The sequence below is a fragment of the Paramormyrops kingsleyae genome, chromosome 13 (genome assembly GCF_048594095.1).
Source record: "Paramormyrops kingsleyae isolate MSU_618 chromosome 13, PKINGS_0.4, whole genome shotgun sequence".
In the NCBI taxonomy this organism is placed as follows: Eukaryota; Metazoa; Chordata; class Actinopteri; order Osteoglossiformes; family Mormyridae; genus Paramormyrops; species Paramormyrops kingsleyae.
Window position 1 is genome coordinate 19,768,181 of NC_132809.1, and position 16,172 is coordinate 19,784,352.

At 43.2% G+C, this 16,172-nt stretch overlaps 2 protein-coding genes across 3 annotated transcripts; both read left to right on the forward strand.

The window, feature by feature from the left end:
• The first annotated feature begins 112 nt into the window (after window positions 1–112).
• LOC111846813 (photoreceptor-specific nuclear receptor-like) lies at window positions 113–9,004 on the forward strand. Its single transcript, XM_023817428.2, has 8 exons — window positions 113–4,776; window positions 5,622–5,772; window positions 6,229–6,332; window positions 6,668–6,973; window positions 7,117–7,298; window positions 7,510–7,750; window positions 7,878–7,983; window positions 8,328–9,004. Exons 1-8 carry the CDS (start codon window positions 4,722–4,724, stop codon window positions 8,458–8,460), a joined length of 1,278 nt encoding a protein of 425 aa, XP_023673196.1. The 5' UTR covers window positions 113–4,721; the 3' UTR covers window positions 8,461–9,004.
• A 306-nt stretch (window positions 9,005–9,310) lies between these two features.
• Window positions 9,311–13,006, forward strand: stoml1 (stomatin (EPB72)-like 1). 2 transcript variants are annotated; one of them, XM_023817429.2, is made up of 7 exons: window positions 9,311–9,724; window positions 10,078–10,184; window positions 11,204–11,353; window positions 11,439–11,642; window positions 11,740–11,941; window positions 12,022–12,219; window positions 12,427–13,006. In XM_023817429.2, exons 1-7 carry the CDS (start codon window positions 9,565–9,567, stop codon window positions 12,624–12,626), a joined length of 1,221 nt encoding a protein of 406 aa, XP_023673197.1. In that variant the 5' UTR covers window positions 9,311–9,564; the 3' UTR covers window positions 12,627–13,006. The 2 variants fall into 2 exon arrangements, with proteins under 2 accessions (XP_023673197.1, XP_023673200.1); XM_023817432.2 differs by lacking the exon at window positions 10,078–10,184.
• Window positions 13,007–16,172: the final 3,166 nt, after the last annotated feature.

Here is a 16,172-nt window from a genome sequence, read left to right on the forward strand (position 1 = left end):
TTGGGGATGAGCAAAATTACTTTTTTGTTACACAGTTTGCTTGATTTATTTCACCTAAGAGATTCATTTTCATTTGTTCACCAACTTGTTGTGTGGCATTTCTTGTTTGCATAAAATAGATCTGAAATACTTGTGTACTGACATTCAGGAACAAAGCCTATTATTTATGCTAAATAGTGCTACAGAGCAAGTTAAACACCACGAATAAGTCACTGCGGTGAAATCAGTTTTAGGTTGGATATCCAGCAGATATTCAGATCTGCACCTTCACACCTAGAGGCAGTCATTCGTGCACACTAGAGGCAGTCATTCATGCACACTAGAGGCAGTCATTCATGCACACTAGAGGCAGTCATTCATGCACACTAGCTTGCATAAGTAGTCGGAAGGTGGCTGGTCCAGTGTGCAACAGGCACACACGCAATTCACTCCTACCTGCACACCTATGGCCAGTTTGGTATGCTATATCCCAATTAACCTCTGCATGTTTTTGGGCTGTAGGGGGGTGGGGGGGGGGGACTGGAGTACCCGATGACAACATGGGGAGAACATCCACACACATGGAGCCATGGCGGAGATTCAAAGCTGTGAGACAACCATGCCATCCCCACCATAATAAGAACATAAGAACTATACAAATGAGAGGAGGCCATTTGGCCCATCGAGCTCGCTTGGGGAGAACTTAACTAATAGCTCAGAGTTGTTAAAATCTTATCTAGCTCTGATTTAAAGGAACCCAAGGATTCAGCTTGCACTATGTTATCAGGGAGACTATTCCATACTCTGACTACACGCTGTGTAAAGAAGTGCTTCCTTACATCCAGTTTGAAATGTTCTCCCGCTAATTTCCACCTATGGCCATGAGTTCTTGTATTTGAACTAATGCTGAAGTAACTATTCGGTTGAACAGCATCCAAACCTGTTAGAATCTTATATACCTTATATACCTGGACCATTGCTGGAGGCTGAACAGATTTAGCTCAACTAACCTTTCCTCGTATGACATTCCTCTAAGACCAGGAATCATTCTTGTGGCCCTACACTGCACCTTTTCTAAGGCCACAATGTCCTTTTTAAGATATGGTGACCAAACCTGCACACAGTATTCTAGGTGTATTTTATAGTAATTTGTATTGAAACAAAAACTATTTTTTCCTATACCTTCTAGGCTATGGGATTCAGTGACCCAAAACCCAAGATTGTATTACTTCCTTAGCTACACAGGACACAGCAGTTTTTATTCATTTTTAACCTCCATGTATTTTATAATCATTTTTATAGGAAAGATGTCTTTTTTCAGAAGTTTCTAGGCTATGGTATCCTGTGACCCAAAACCACATGCAAATTGTGGCACTACCTTAGACACAAAGGACATCGTCGCTTTTTCATTTTTAACTTTTTATGTATGTTATAGGAATTTAGTTGTTATTTTTTTAAAAATAGCATTCAATGGAACAGGAGATATGTTCTTCATGGGGGGCACCTGCTATGGGCTCCCTGTTCGGTGCAATAGAGTGGGCCATGGGTGTTTAATGACGCTCATGCAGAAGGATAATTGATTCTCTCCGAATGCCAGACATGGGCTGCGGACTCTTTGCCGGTTACATAAGGCAGCATGGTGACAGCTGGCAGAATGACAGTGTCAGCACTTCACAGATCAGCTCTAAGCCACTGCAGTGTTCCCCTCTGCCACTGTCATTACCCCCCCGTGAGCAAAGTAAACCAGTGTAATTATTCTTCATTCTCCATATGCACTCCACATCGGGCTAAGTGGTGTCATTTGCAATAACCTGAACTCAGATAAGCATACTGTGTATAATGCACGCTAAAATGTTTCTAATTCTGTCACAATGAATGAGTGTCTAATAGACGAATCATGAATGTATCAGCCTAATATGTACCATGATTTATTCTGGATGAAATGAAAACATCGGATGTCTTTCATGTAAGTGTCAGTACTGTTTGTGAATGGTTTCTCTGTCTGTGTATGGCATGTGTATTTTTCTTTGTGTGACTGCTTTTAGTTTCCGTTTTTATACATATTTATCTAAATATATCTTTTTTACTTAAAATGGATGGGGAAATGGAGAACTTTCATTCAATTTTGCTTTGGATGCATAAAACATCTGCCCATCTTTTCACTGATTGCCAGTCAGATTTTGCTGCCTTGTGCACAGACCTATGAAATGTTCTATGAAAACATGCAGACATCGTCACTGACCACATTCACTTTCCCTGATGTCTACAAATAGAGGACAGCTGAGTCTGTGACAGAGGAATACTGCACCTTGTATGTGTGTGTGTTCCCCTCTTCTTTCACTCTCTAGGCTTCATACATCTGAAAATTCTCATTTAATGTCACTGCAGATTGTGTAGTGAGGAACTGCTCCACACAGAGACTGTAAGTTGTCTGTTGTAAAAAGTAAAAAGAGCTTGTCACACTTTTCAGATCATGCTTCGCTAACAGCTGCCCTGCCCACTAGCCATAGTAGGATTAGACAGTATGGTCCAGATCCTGCCAATAACCTCCATATTGTCATTCCTTGCCGTTAGAATTCCAGTGGCCAGTAATTACCAAAAGCAGGAAGGAGGATTACTTAAACTAATTAACAGTCTTGTTGGCTTTTAACTGTTCCAGCACCACATATGCTATTACATGCTTTTAATTACTCACAACACACGCCTGGGCCCCCTTACAGTAATGATGCAGCGGAGGCCAGCAGCTGCTCCCATGGCTTATGCTCACTCTGTCCTAACAGGTGTCTCCAGCTCCATCCATCCATCCATTTTCTGAAACCGCTTGTCCTATTCAGGGTCGTGGGGGTTTGGAGTCTGTCCTACAGGCGCAAGGCAGCCCAGTGTGGGGTGCCAACCCATCGTGCCTCCGATTGTGACTGATTTTTCAGAATAACTGTATAGACAATATACAGAAGAGAAAGAAATTAATCAAATTGTTATTAGCACATTTTGTATAGCATGTTTTCACAACATATATATTATGGTATAGTATATTGTATCATATAGTACAGTATAGTATCTGCAGTATGCCATTATGAGGGAATTATTACTTCTTAAACAAAGCTATTAAGCAATAAAATGACACACACTGTACTGATATTTAATGGTTGTCTGCTTGTCTGTTTTTACTGTAAAAGGTTCACAGAGCAGGGTTGGCAAACATTAATGAAAAACATGTCATTGTTCTGTTTGTGATATAACAGCATATGCTGGTCCATTGAGGGGCACGCACACACATTATGAACAATTTACTGACTAACTGCATGTGTTTGGAGAGGAAACCAGAACAACACAAGTCCTCTGATGACACGTACAGGTATCCTGTCCAAGCTGTACCTGGCTTTGTGCCGATAGGGATCCTTGACCTCACGTACAGTCAGGTTTAGTATAGAGTAGAAGAAAATACATACACAGATAAATAGTATATAAAATTACAGAAAGCATAGCTGGAGATTGAATGCTGACAGCTCTTTGTTGGTAAGCAGAGTCTCAGTGTTCGCCTGCTGCCAGTCGGTGTCAGAGCACTGGGAATTCCATAAGGGAAGTGTGCTATTTTCTAATTAAATGTTAATTTTTAGTTGATTTGGGTGTGATGGAATTAATTCCCAATTTAATACAGACACCTGCTGATTTTCTATTTATCTATTATTATCTCAAATACTTCACCTGTCATATCTGATGTGCCACTGGAAACTGCTTTTTCCATGAAGCTCAATACCTTTGCCAGACCATTTACCTGCTTACTGGCGCTTATGAATGTAATATCATATGTCAATATCTTTACTAACAACCTATCTGTTGTTACTTTCAGGTTTTCCACTGTTGCAGTATTTTGTGCATTCTTCTTTTGGAGTATGGCTCAGTAATATTACACAGCCTGAGCTGCAATCCGTTTAAGTGAAGTGAACTGAATCCCTATCTCACTGGCATTCTCCCACTTTTCCCCAAAAAGAATAACCTCTGATTAGTCTTAACAAAATGGCAGTTAATGGACAGCTGGGCAAGCTGGCAAATATGAATGGCATAAAATCGGAATTACAAAAAAGTTAAGATGGGATTTTACAGACACTGGACAAAAGGGTCACATAAGGGCTAGTCAGCATGATTGAGTGTGGCGCTGTGGATGGCAACATGACCAAGGATGGGCATACGCACAATGGGTGCATGTGAGCAGAAGAATCCTGTCAGCCTGAAGTTAGTAAGATGAATCTAATGCCCATTCCCAATATTGTGCCTAATTATTGGCCAAATTATTGGCCAGGAGCATTTGTAGTGTGACTGACTTAAGCCCAGATGAACAGTCAAGATTACAAGGATGACATGTAAGCCTGTGCTTACACAGCATTTGGGACTAATCTCCTCCCCCTCCTCTGCCAAAAAAATCTCTTTTATCAATCCTGGAGAGAGAGAGAACAAGCTCAGACACAGAGGATGGCAGTTAATAAGAAGGAAGGAAATCCATGGTGAAAATCAAACCATCCATTGGTTCACATGTCAGTAGAGATCCTGGGGAAACAGACAGAAGGCCAGCTGACTGTTCTGCAAGAGGAAGTGGAAATCCGGACTCCCGCATCCCTACGAAAAGGAAGATCCACCAAGCTGTAGGACGCTCACATTAACTTACTTCTTGATCCAAAGTATATTGTGAGGATCGACTTTCAACTGCTTGTTGGTATAGAGTAACTGAAGATCACGCCCTTGAGATGTCCAGCATGCCATCACCAAGTGTAGGGAGCAGAGACACAGGTGACCATAGCGGTAAGTTCTGCCAGTATTGTGGGCCTAGGTATCACCAATGAGCATGTCAGTCAATTTGATTTGACACCAGTTCTCTGTTAAATTTTGAATGTTATTTGGATATATTTTCATTACCTTTAGTCTTACGCTTTTGATATTTATCTTTCATTTGCGAAAACTTATTGCACAGCCTCAGGACTGAATAAGGGTACATTTCACTACACGCTGTACTTGTATAAATGTATGTGACAAATAATCTTGAATCTTGAAATTCCTGCTCAGTTATTTATCACGCATTGGGATGTCTCTTGATTTCTCACACATGATTTGACCCTCAACATACATTTGATGCTTGATATATTGCAGTTGTAGCGCATATAATATAATATATAATATTATTATAAAGTATTCATATATCTTCTTTAACTACTTATCCAGTACAGTTATATTACAGCTTAGGGAGACAGGGTGACATCCTGGAGTGAATGCTGGTTATTATTATAATTATTGAATGTTAATATTATTTTAAATAAATATCCTTTGCATAAAATTGATGTAATGAAAGCTTATTCTAGTAGTGAAATGCATTCTATTCTATGGTTGTAAAAGCACATTTTCATGAATCAAATTAATGGATGGGAGTAATTAGAGAAGTAACACCAGGTTAGATACACATTAATCTGCATCCAGCTATATTCTTACATTCATGCTGAATCAATCATTGGCCTTTCAGTCCTGAAAGTAAAGCAGACATGTTCCTAATTGTGATTTGCGATACCAGGATGACAGAATGAACATGCATGTAGATCTCAGGAGCGTTTTTCCCTAAACCTGTATTGTGTGGGGTGGGGTGGGGGGGGGCACAGGCAGGAGCTCATCTCCAGAGGGTCCCCCTGGACCAGGCCTGCTATGTAAGGTGTGTGGAGACACCAGTAGTGGAAGGCATTATGGCATCCATGCCTGCAACGGCTGCAGTGGCTTCTTCAAGCGCAGCGTGAGGCGAAGACTTGTGTACAGGTGAGCAGATGGCAATCAACGTCCCTTGGAAGAAAGAGTCTGTGTGTGTCCACCTGCCTCCTGTTGTAGGAACACTTAGAAAGATTGGAGCTTACTTAAACTTCACTCGTGGTATCCTCGATGGGTCATTTGAAGGCGTTTCCTGCTCTGAAGCAGTCTGATGGTCAGCCGTGGACTGGCCATTGGGAAGTTCTTCTGAGGGTCACTGTCTTTTCCCCAACCCTGGCATAATATAGTCTATATAGCACGTGTGCAAAACCCGTCAGTCTATCTTGACATGTTTACAGGTCGATTGCTGGAGAAGATTAATGGATAATGCTGTACCAGTTGACCAACCAGTTGACTGCGATCAGCAAACCATACAAAGGGGTCCCCCTATCTGGCCAGCAGCAAATTCTTAGGTTCTTTTTTGTTGCCAATCTGCCCCTGCTGATTGCGTTCTCGCTGTTCCTGTAGGTGTCAAGCCAGTACAGGAATGTGCCCTGTGGACAAGGCTCATCGGAACCAGTGTCAAGCCTGCCGACTCAAGAAGTGCCTGCAAGCCGGCATGAAGAAAGATGGTGAGAAAAGTGAAAAACAAAACCATGTACAGCTACACTGGGCACCAGCTCACAAGCAGAATCAATCATAATTTTCCAAGGTAAAAGTAGAGTAATACGTAAATAAATTGGCCTGAATGATTTGCCTGAAAGACAGGAATGAACAGCTATCTGGCACTGAAAAGAATCTTATGGTTACCCTGTGAAAAACACCCTTTGAAGGATTAGCTGCATTGTCAGGAGCAATGGAAGGGCTACTATAGCACATATTACAGGAGTAATGAGTCGTGACACACAGGGCATAGGGCTACCAAGCCGTGTCATTGGTGTGACTGTGACACTTGTCCCCCCCACAGCTGTGCAGAATGAGAGGCAGCCGCGGAGCACGGCCCAGGTACACCTGGAGGCCATGGACCTGGACATGGGCCAGGAGCACCTGGCTACCACGAGGGAGCAGAACTCCTCTGCTTGTCCTAATTCCTCTGACCGGTCCAATGGCAACAACCCAACATCTCCCATTGTGGCATCTGCCCGGCCCCACGCCGACAGCTCTGCCAGCTCCCCGGGTAATGTCCAGTACTGCCTCAACACCCAGAATGGCCACCGCTTCATGGTCAGCCTGATGACTGCAGAGACGTGTGCCAAACTGGAGCCTGAGGAAGGTGAGATCAAGTCATGCTGTTGTAACAAGCGATCATCACTGATGCATTATCTCAGTTTCTGGCAGCACTCCGATGTTTTTTTATACTTTGTATACTCTGTTACTCACATGTCCATATCTCTGTGCTGACTGTCAATGTCACAGTGGATGAGCCCATCAATGTCACCACTAACGAGCCGGAGAGGGCATCGCCAGAACAGCACATGGCCCTGTACCCCAGCAGCAGCCCTGAGGATGCACACGAGACGTCCGCACGCCTGCTCTTCATGTCAGTCAAGTGGGTCAAGAACTTGCCTGTTTTTGCCAGCCTGCCCTTCAGGGACCAGGTGGGACATGGAGCACTAGGCAAGATTCTGTTGAGCACCCTCACCCCCCTGCTAGGGTGTTATTGCATATCAAATCTCTGTTGCTTCTTGCATTAAGAGGAGCAAGAAAAGGGGATTTCTAGGTTACCAGATATTAGCTGTGAGGACGCTCAGTTGATGCATGTTTGTCAGAGGGGACAGCAGGATGTGACAGTTGCGCTGCTGTCCACAGGTAATCCTACTGGAGGAAGCTTGGAGTGAGCTGTTCTTGCTCTGTGCTGCCCAGTGGTCTCTGCCCCTGGAGAGCTGCCCCCTACTCTCACTGCCTGACCTTTCACCCCCACTGCTGGGCAGGGCCAGCTATCCTGGCGCTGAAGTCTACTTGCTGGGGGACATCTTCAAGCGTTTCAAGGTCCTCGCTGTTGACCCCACTGAGTTTGCTTGCCTTAAGGCTGTTACCCTCTTTAAGCCAGGTGGGTCCAAAAGTAGGTCTAGCGAGCAATTCTTACTCACTGCCATTATTACTCAAGCTAGCATCTAGTAGCCTTGCACTGTGCAAGCTGGTGGACTGAACTGGCATGTTTTTTCTCCGTGGGGCAGACACTGGGGGTCTGAAAGACCCAGAGCAAGTTGAATACCTTCAGGATCAGTCACTGGTGATGCTGAGTCAGCACGTCCACTCACACTACCCCACCAATCCATCCAGGTATCTAAATCAAGTCATTTCGTCATCATTGCACACAAACGAAATAAAATTCTAATTCTTCATAGCATCAGACAGCTAGAAATAAGAGTAATGAAATAAATCAAAAATAAAATAAAAGTACACAACAATGACTCAAGTAAACAGTGGTGTAAGACACTGCCTATGGACACATTGTAGTGAAAATATGCAGATGGAGACCTATTATCAAAGGTTCTACAGCATACAGTGTTACTGACTAAAAAGTGAAACTGTCAAAATGTCAGAGTCTGCGTTTAAATTCTTGACTTTTGTTTTGCATAAACTTTTGTTTATTTGCCTCATGATCATGTTGTCACTTGTGTCAGGTACGGAAAACTGCTCCTGCTGCTTTCATCTCTGCATTTTGTCACATCAGAGCGAGTGGAGCTGTTGTTCTTCCACCGGACCATTAGGAGTACACCCATGGAGAAGCTGCTATCTGACATGTTCAAGCATTAGACGCCTGTGCGTCTGGACCTGCAGGCAGGGCTTCCATGGGGGGGGGGTGGAGATGACTCCGACACCCCCGACTGGCAGCAGAGTCTGACTTGGGGGCCCAGTATGACATGTTTTCATGGGGCCCAAAATCTTTAACTGCGCCCTTACCAGCAGGGTCTGTTCCTGTTCAACAGCAGCCTGCACCCACTCAAAGCTCCTGTGTAATGATTGTTATGCTTAAGCTCAGTGATAGCAAACAAAAAAATGTGCAAAACACAGTGACAAAGCCAGAGAGAAACAAATGAAGAGAAACATTAAAGATAAGTATAGCCCTTTCAATGATAAATGATACTTTAATTAGTCCTGAAATCAGATTCAAAGTATCTGCTCCATAGCAAATAATTACATTTCAATGTATACTTTTAATTTAAGACATATTTATATTTTTTGTTTACTACAGTTCTGACATATTGACATTTTTGGTAAAACAATGAAAATTACTAACCAACAAAATATGAATATATTTGGTTAATGAATGGGGCTGGAGGAATGACGATGCAATAAAAAAAACTGGTTCAAACAAACAGTGATAGTTTGTTGTTGCAAGGTACATTAAAATAAATTATAATTACGATTAATAAATGACAGGGATTGACACAGTGTTTCAGTGGGTAGCATTGCTGCTCGGTTGGATTTCATTTGCAATATATTATGTATATCTTAACTTTAGATGCATAATTATTGTTTAATTTAATTTCACCTGTGTAATATGATCAAGGTGATCGAGTACAACGGCATTTGGATGATGCGCCCAGGTTGACGTTCCGAAATACTTCCAGTAACTCCTGAACCAGCAGAGGGCGCTGCCCGTCGCCTCTCTCTTCTTCGATAGATCTTTCGTAAACACGGAAGTAACCATTGTGGGAAAAGCGAAGGTTCTGTTATGGCTCAATTCATTATTTAAACTATTTTATTAGTAGTATTATTTAATGCTTTCAAGTTCAACATTTAATATACATACAGACCATATATCTATCCATGGTCAAGTAATGTTTTCCGGGTAAAAAACAAACAAACAAACTGGTACACTTGACAAGGGCACCTACGCAGTGTTTCCTCGCCGACATGCTGTGGAGATCCTCGGGTTGTGAGTACCAAAGCCTTCCGCAGAGCGACTGGAGCTGCGACTCGCATGTTTCTGTGGGCGGCGCCGTACAGTCTCCGTATCTGCGAGGGGGAAACTCGTTTGACTTTGTCCCCAAAATTACGGACGGCGACTTCACAGGTACCGGATGAGGAGACCGTCGGGGATACTCTGTACTGTATGTTTCTGTCGAACTGTAAATAAACTATCTAAAATTATGTTGCACAACTTGTATATCCATTGAGAAGTTGTAAAAAACATCTCCAGTTACCTGCAGTCTCAAGTACTAGTAGAAACACATACAGGTACACAACTTAAAAGGATGCAACGAAATCAGTTGTGAATCCTTTCCAGAACAGTCATATGTTTATATATTTAAGTTTAATTTTAATATTTTTTTCCACCACAGCTATTATGTATAATTGGTCGCTATATAAATCATTTTAATGCGTGTTATGGTTCTGCTTAGTTACCGATCTGTGTTTCCTCTCAAGACCGATCCCAGGGCTGGCTCTCCTGGCTGTGCCAGCTGATGGTCACCCTTCTGGTCTATGTTTTTGTCTTTTTCACATTCCCGTTGTCTGCTTGGTTTGTCCTCAAGGTAAGTGTAAGCAATCCACTTGCAGAGTCTCCAGTTTTGGCAAAACGGTGGTTTATTGAACAGTAAAATATATATATATATATATATATATATAATGTAATACAGTGTAGACATACTGTACACCAGGTATTGAAAGGCAGCTCAAATACAAATTAAGGGCAGTTCTTCACCACCCTTTTTACCCCAAAAGACCCTCCCCAACAAGGCACTGTGTGTAGTATATTTGGAAATATTTAAGTGTTTTATATAATGGTAAAATATATACTGTATATTAAGACAAATATTTCATTGACGTTAAGTAAGAACCATATCCATCCATCCATCACCGTAACCACTTAATCCCAACTGGGGTCGCGGGGGGGACCGGAGCCTATTCCGGGAGCAAGGGGCACAGGCGGGAACCAGCACACCGCAGGGTGAAGACCCTTATGCATGGAAGTAAATGAATGATAAAAGTCACTGATGTAAAAAAAAAAAGCATGTTGAACTACACTAATCAAATAAAAACACATTGCATTGAATAATACTTGTATAAAAAAGCATCGCATTTAATAATGCCTGAATGTTTGGGGGTTGTAATTTAATGTGAATGTTTATTTAAACATCGAATATTTCATTTGAAAATATTTTAGTTGAAATTGGTAAAATATTCAATGCAAGAGTATTAGGCTTAATACTTTAATTTTTATAACTCACCTGAATTGTTCACTTACTTTCACCTCAAAATAAACAAGACAAATCCTACTAATCTGCTTACCAAATTGTGGGCGGAAGTAAACATCAGTATAATACTGAAAAGCTGGCATCCGGCCAAATGTTTACGGCCATCATCTGAAGCCCTGGTGATTATTGTGCATGTACCACGTAATCGTGATGTGATATCATGCAGCCCTATGGGTAACTGAAATGTAAATTAGGGTGTCATTGTTATAAGAATGATGATTAATATTATGTATTCTTTTGTGGCAGCTTGTAGAGAGATTATTATTGTGTCTGTTATTGTCGGTTCTCTGTCCTAGGTGGTGCCCAATTACCAGAGGATCGTCGTGTTCCGTCTGGGCCGGATCCGCCCCCCAAAAGGGCCCGGCGTGGTCCTGATACTGCCTTTCATTGACCAATGGCAGAGAGTTGATCTTCGCACCAGAGCTTTTAACATCCCGCCTTGCCAGGTAAATGCCCTGGATCTCAGTTCACAGTCCCTAAAGAGCAGCATCACCATGCCTAGTGGTTTTACATTCTCCTCTTCTGCATCAGGTGACCACCATGGACGGCGCACTGCTGTCAGTGGGCGCTGATATACAGTTCAGAATATGGAACCCAGTTATGTCTGTGATAGCCGTGCAGGACCTGAATGCCTCCACCCGTCTCACTGCGCAGAACGCTATGACTTACACGCTCAGCAAAAAGACGGCCAGAGAAGTCCAGCTGGAGAGAGTCAAACTGGGCGAGCGTCTTGGGGTCAGAGGGGTTCCCGTACTGCAGACATTTAGACAGAGCTCGTTAATAGCTGTGTGTATTCAATGTTGTTTAATGACTCAGACTAATGGGATTACAGATGGATATTAATGACACGACTCGACCTTGGGGACTGGAGGTTGATCGTGTGGAGCTTACAGTGGCATCAGTGCTGCAGGCCCCAGATGTCAGCCAGGCAGGGGGTGTCCTCGTGCCCCCCTTGATACCTGGCTTGGAGGGCCTGGGGCCCCTGCAGGAGATCGCGTCACGCTTTCTAAGCAGCAGTGGCTTTTCTCAGCCTGGTAAGGGTAACTGGCATCCTCTTTTCTGAGCTCTCCCCTTACGTTTCAGTCACTGAGGAACCATGGATGTCTCCCTGCAGGGGGTGTTGTGAGCTTGGTGGACGAGCAAGGGTGCCGCCATCCTGACACGCCTGCACCGTGCAGCCTGGAGGATCTGCTGGGTGCCGTGGAGCCTCTCCTGTCTGAGCGGCTGGTCCGGCAGGTGGGGGCATGCTTCCAGTTCAGCATCAGCCGGAATGATGGCCAAGTCAGGAGCTGCTATGTGGACTTGAGCCACGGTGAGGCTGGACCTGGAAGTCACTGTGAACTAGCAAATAGGGATCCACCTCCATGCGTGTGACTAAAATCCAATTTGGGCAGTTGATGGCCGATTAATTCATGTTGTGCTTGCCCTCAGTGCAACCTGGGGAATGTTTGTCCATGACCGCTGTCCAGCATCTTCCTGTGTAGTCTTTCACTTGACTAAGTGTCTCCCTGTGGTGCAGGGGCAGGGGCTTTGGGACTGGGGACACCTGACAGGGATCCAGACGTCACCCTGCAGCTGAGTGAAGAGGACCTGCTGGCCTTGTTTGAGGGCAGCCTGCCCCCCTTCCAGGCCTATGCCAATGGGCGGCTGCTGGTGCAGGGTGACCTGAGCCTTGCCCTCAAGTTGGAGGAGCTCGTGAAGCTGCTGCGGCCGTGCTGAGGACATCCTCCGCTGTGCTGCTGTGCGCTGCTCATTGCACTTACAGGGGGATGCAGCACACTGCCCCCCTCACGGGGCCCCACATGGGGCCCCTCAAGGACCCCCACACCACTGCAGATATCATCCTGGATAATTGATATATGTGTTATATGGGCTTTATTATTCATGTGAGTTTTAGCTCCAGAAGTGGCAGATTGTTTTTAATTGTTTTTGCTGCTTAAATCAGCTGAAATCTTTGGGACAGAACTAACATTTTTGTATTTGCATGTATTTGTAGAAAGAATTGACAGGTTTTTAAGGATTGTATTTGCTTGTCATTCAGTGTTGTGCATGTCTTGTGTGCAGTGGTTTTTTAAAATAAACTGAACATTTTGTAAGAAGTCTTTATGATATTTATCTTTAAACCGTACATGGCAGACTCTCCTCAAGGCACCCTGGATGACCCAAGAGGAGGATGTCAGGGCTGGGGCCTGTGTCACAGAACAGGATTTCATGCTTAGCTGGATTACTTGCTGGATTTAAGGTGCCCCAGTTTAAATGCACTTTATCTTGGTTCACTTACATTTAGCCCAGATTACCTTAAATCATCCACCACAACAAATGACACTGATTGACAAACAGAACAAAACCACAGACATCACCATACCAGACGCACAAAACCTACAAAAGACAAACAGAAAAAATACGCAAATACACAAATCTGGCAGATGGAAAAAAAAAATAATTTAAATCACCTCTGGAAAATGGACACAGTGGTCATTGTCCCCATTCTTCTTTTCTGCACAGGTATCATCCCTAATGCACTACAGGAAAACCTACAAAAACGACATTTACACCCAAACACATACATTATACTACAAAAACATCAATAATAACCACATGCCATATATAGTCAGAAAATTCCTTTCACATTTATAAACCTGTCCTGATGTCTTGGTCTTTGCCTGACGTGGGACAAAGCCATGGGGGTATGCAAGACATGTATGTAATTTCTGTATGATTCCAATCAGTATTTATAGTCAAAATCACCAAATTCATGGAGCTCAGCTGCAAACACAGGGAGAGAGAAGCTCAGCTTCCCTTCTGATTGCACAGCCCCTGATTGCTTGGAACCCAGGCAATAAGCGTGTGCTTCTTACTATCTCTCCGTATGTCACAAATATAATATTTGTAGACTCCGTCATTAAATGTCCTCACCTTCTGTGTCCTCACTAAGAGGAATGTAGAAAGGAAGATTGCATTGGAGGCTAAGGATGACATCAAAAGTTTCTTCCAGTACTTTAACTCCAAAAGAGCTCTAAAAGCTGAAATCACTAATCTGGAGGATAGTAGGGGTCTTATAATTGAAAATGAAATTGATATAGTACAAGAGTTTAATGATTATTTTACATGGGTGTTCACAGTAGAGGATACAAGTAACTTGCCACCATTTAGTGCAAATACAGCGTTGTCTGTGACCAATATATGTGTAACGGTGTGTTATATTTTGTTGTCAATGAAACGAAAATGTTTTGTATTTTTTTTTGATGCAACAATGTCACATAGGAACATTATGTTGATTACGGTAAGGAGCCAGAGGTTCCGGAGGGGGCGAAAAGGAGGAGGGAACTGGGGGAGCTTTTGGGGGGAGTGCTGGAGCCATGGTTGTAGTTCGGTGTGCCTCAATAAAGTCTACTACAAATAAGTTAACTGTAACCTGTTTATTCCACGCCCCAGGGAGGACTGGAGTTAACCCACCATACCCCAAATTATTAGGGTAACATATGTATAACTGAGGCTGATGTGGTATTAAGCCTAGCTAAGCTCAAAATAAATAAATCGCAGGGCCCTGATGGCATCTTACCTGTAGTTTTAAAAGAGATGGGGGATATTATTAGCCAACCTTTAACTTTACTATTTCAGAAATCCTTATCTACTGGTGTGGTACCTTCTGATTGGAAGCATGCTAATTTAACACCCATATACAAAAGAGGGCCTAGAAGTAATCCAGCAAACTATAGGCTAATCAGTTTAACTTGCATAACTGGAAAAGTAATGGAAGCTATAATCCAAGTGAAAATGGTAGATTACCTGGATTCAAATAACATTCTGAGGGATAGCCAACATGGATTTAGGAGAGGTAGATCTTGTTTAACTAATCTACTTGAGTTCTTTGAGGAAGCTACAAGAGAAATTGATCACAAAAAGGCCTACTTAGATTTCCAGAAGGCCTTTGATGTTGTCCCCCACAAACGGCTCATGCTTAAGATCAAAGCTGCAGGGGTCTTAGGAACTATAGCAGCGTGGATCGAAAACTGGTGATTGCATGTTCTCCTGCAGACAGTGAACATAAACAACAAGATGGATAGACAACAGGACAACAAGTGAATGTAATGATAAAGTGAATTATAAATACAGTAAGTAAATAAATAAGACCAGAATCCCAGGAATAAATAGAGAGAGAGACAGAAATATATGTATGGATAGCAGTGGAGGTGACACAGGTTATTGATTGTTCATGAGTCTGATTGCAGTTGGGTAGAAACTGTTCCTAAACCTGGAGGTGCGCGTCCGGATGGACTTCAGTCGCTTCCCAGATGGGAGGAGGGTGGAAAGTGACAGTGCAGGGTGGCTGGGGTCCCGCCTGATACGGTTCACTTCCCTGAGACAGCGTGTAGTGTGGATGTCATGGATCGCAGGGAGCTGTGTGCCCGTGATCTTGTTGGGGAGGGTCTTTTGGGGTATAGAGGGTGGGTGAAGAACTGCCCTTAATTTGTATTTGAGCTGCCTTTCAGTACCTGGTGTATGTCTACATTGTATTACATCATATATTTTTTTGCTGTTCAATAAAAACACCATTTTGCTTAGCTGAGCTGAGTCTGTTCAGCCTTGCACAACGGATATTAAGGGGGGACATGATCCAGGTATATAAGATTCTAACAGGTCTGGATGCTGTTCAGCCAAATGGCTACTTCAATATTAGTTTAAATACTAGAACTCGTGGCCATAGGTGGAAATTAGTGGGAGAACATTTTAAACTGCAAAACGTCATCACACGTCACCATGTCACAGGGTACAAAAACCTTGCAAGAGAAAGACGGCTTAAGACAGATCGTACAGCAGCTCTCAGCCGACTGAACAAACTGGAACAGCCTCCATGACGACACAACTTTGCCCTTATTGGCTGAAGAACGTACGTTTGTATCCCAGGGAGTTCCGATGCGTTATTTGCTATTTCTCCCGAATATCAAGTAAAGCCGTGAGAACTGGTTTTTAGTTAATTTACCTGGTAAAATAAAGTTTAAATAAATGCCGTAAATGCTCTAATAGTACACGTAAGTTAGTGGTTTATTTACTGTTAGTTACTGTAATGTTGCATTGCTTTATTTGTTTAATCGTCCAGTCTGTGAAGAGATTATTTTAGGGTGGCACATGCCCCTGAGGCTATCCCATTGGTGCGCTCCCCCGCAATACCTCTGCGCCCCTCTAGGGGGGCGCGCCCCCCAGTTTGGGAACCACTGCCATAATGCAAGATATTCAGCTTGCACTACAAAAGCACTGTCTGAA

What these genes read in the sequence shown, in the direction of transcription:
- LOC111846813 (XM_023817428.2), top strand. Translation starts at nt 4,722, where the DNA reads ATGTCCAGCATGCCATCACCAAGTGTAGGGAGCAGAGACACAGGTGAC. An exon ending in CAAACTGGAGCCTGAGGAAG is followed by an intron (nt 6,974 to 7,116) that starts GTGAGATCAAGT and finishes TCAATGTCACAG; the next exon opens with TGGATGAGCCCATCAATGTC. An exon ending in GCCTGCCCTTCAGGGACCAG is followed by an intron (nt 7,299 to 7,509) that starts GTGGGACATGGA and finishes TGCTGTCCACAG; the next exon opens with GTAATCCTACTGGAGGAAGC.
- stoml1 (XM_023817429.2), top strand. Translation starts at nt 9,565, where the DNA reads ATGCTGTGGAGATCCTCGGGTTGTGAGTACCAAAGCCTTCCGCAGAGC. An exon ending in TACGGACGGCGACTTCACAG is followed by an intron (nt 9,725 to 10,077) that starts GTACCGGATGAG and finishes TTTCCTCTCAAG; the next exon opens with ACCGATCCCAGGGCTGGCTC. An exon ending in CTGCTTGGTTTGTCCTCAAG is followed by an intron (nt 10,185 to 11,203) that starts GTAAGTGTAAGC and finishes TCTCTGTCCTAG; the next exon opens with GTGGTGCCCAATTACCAGAG.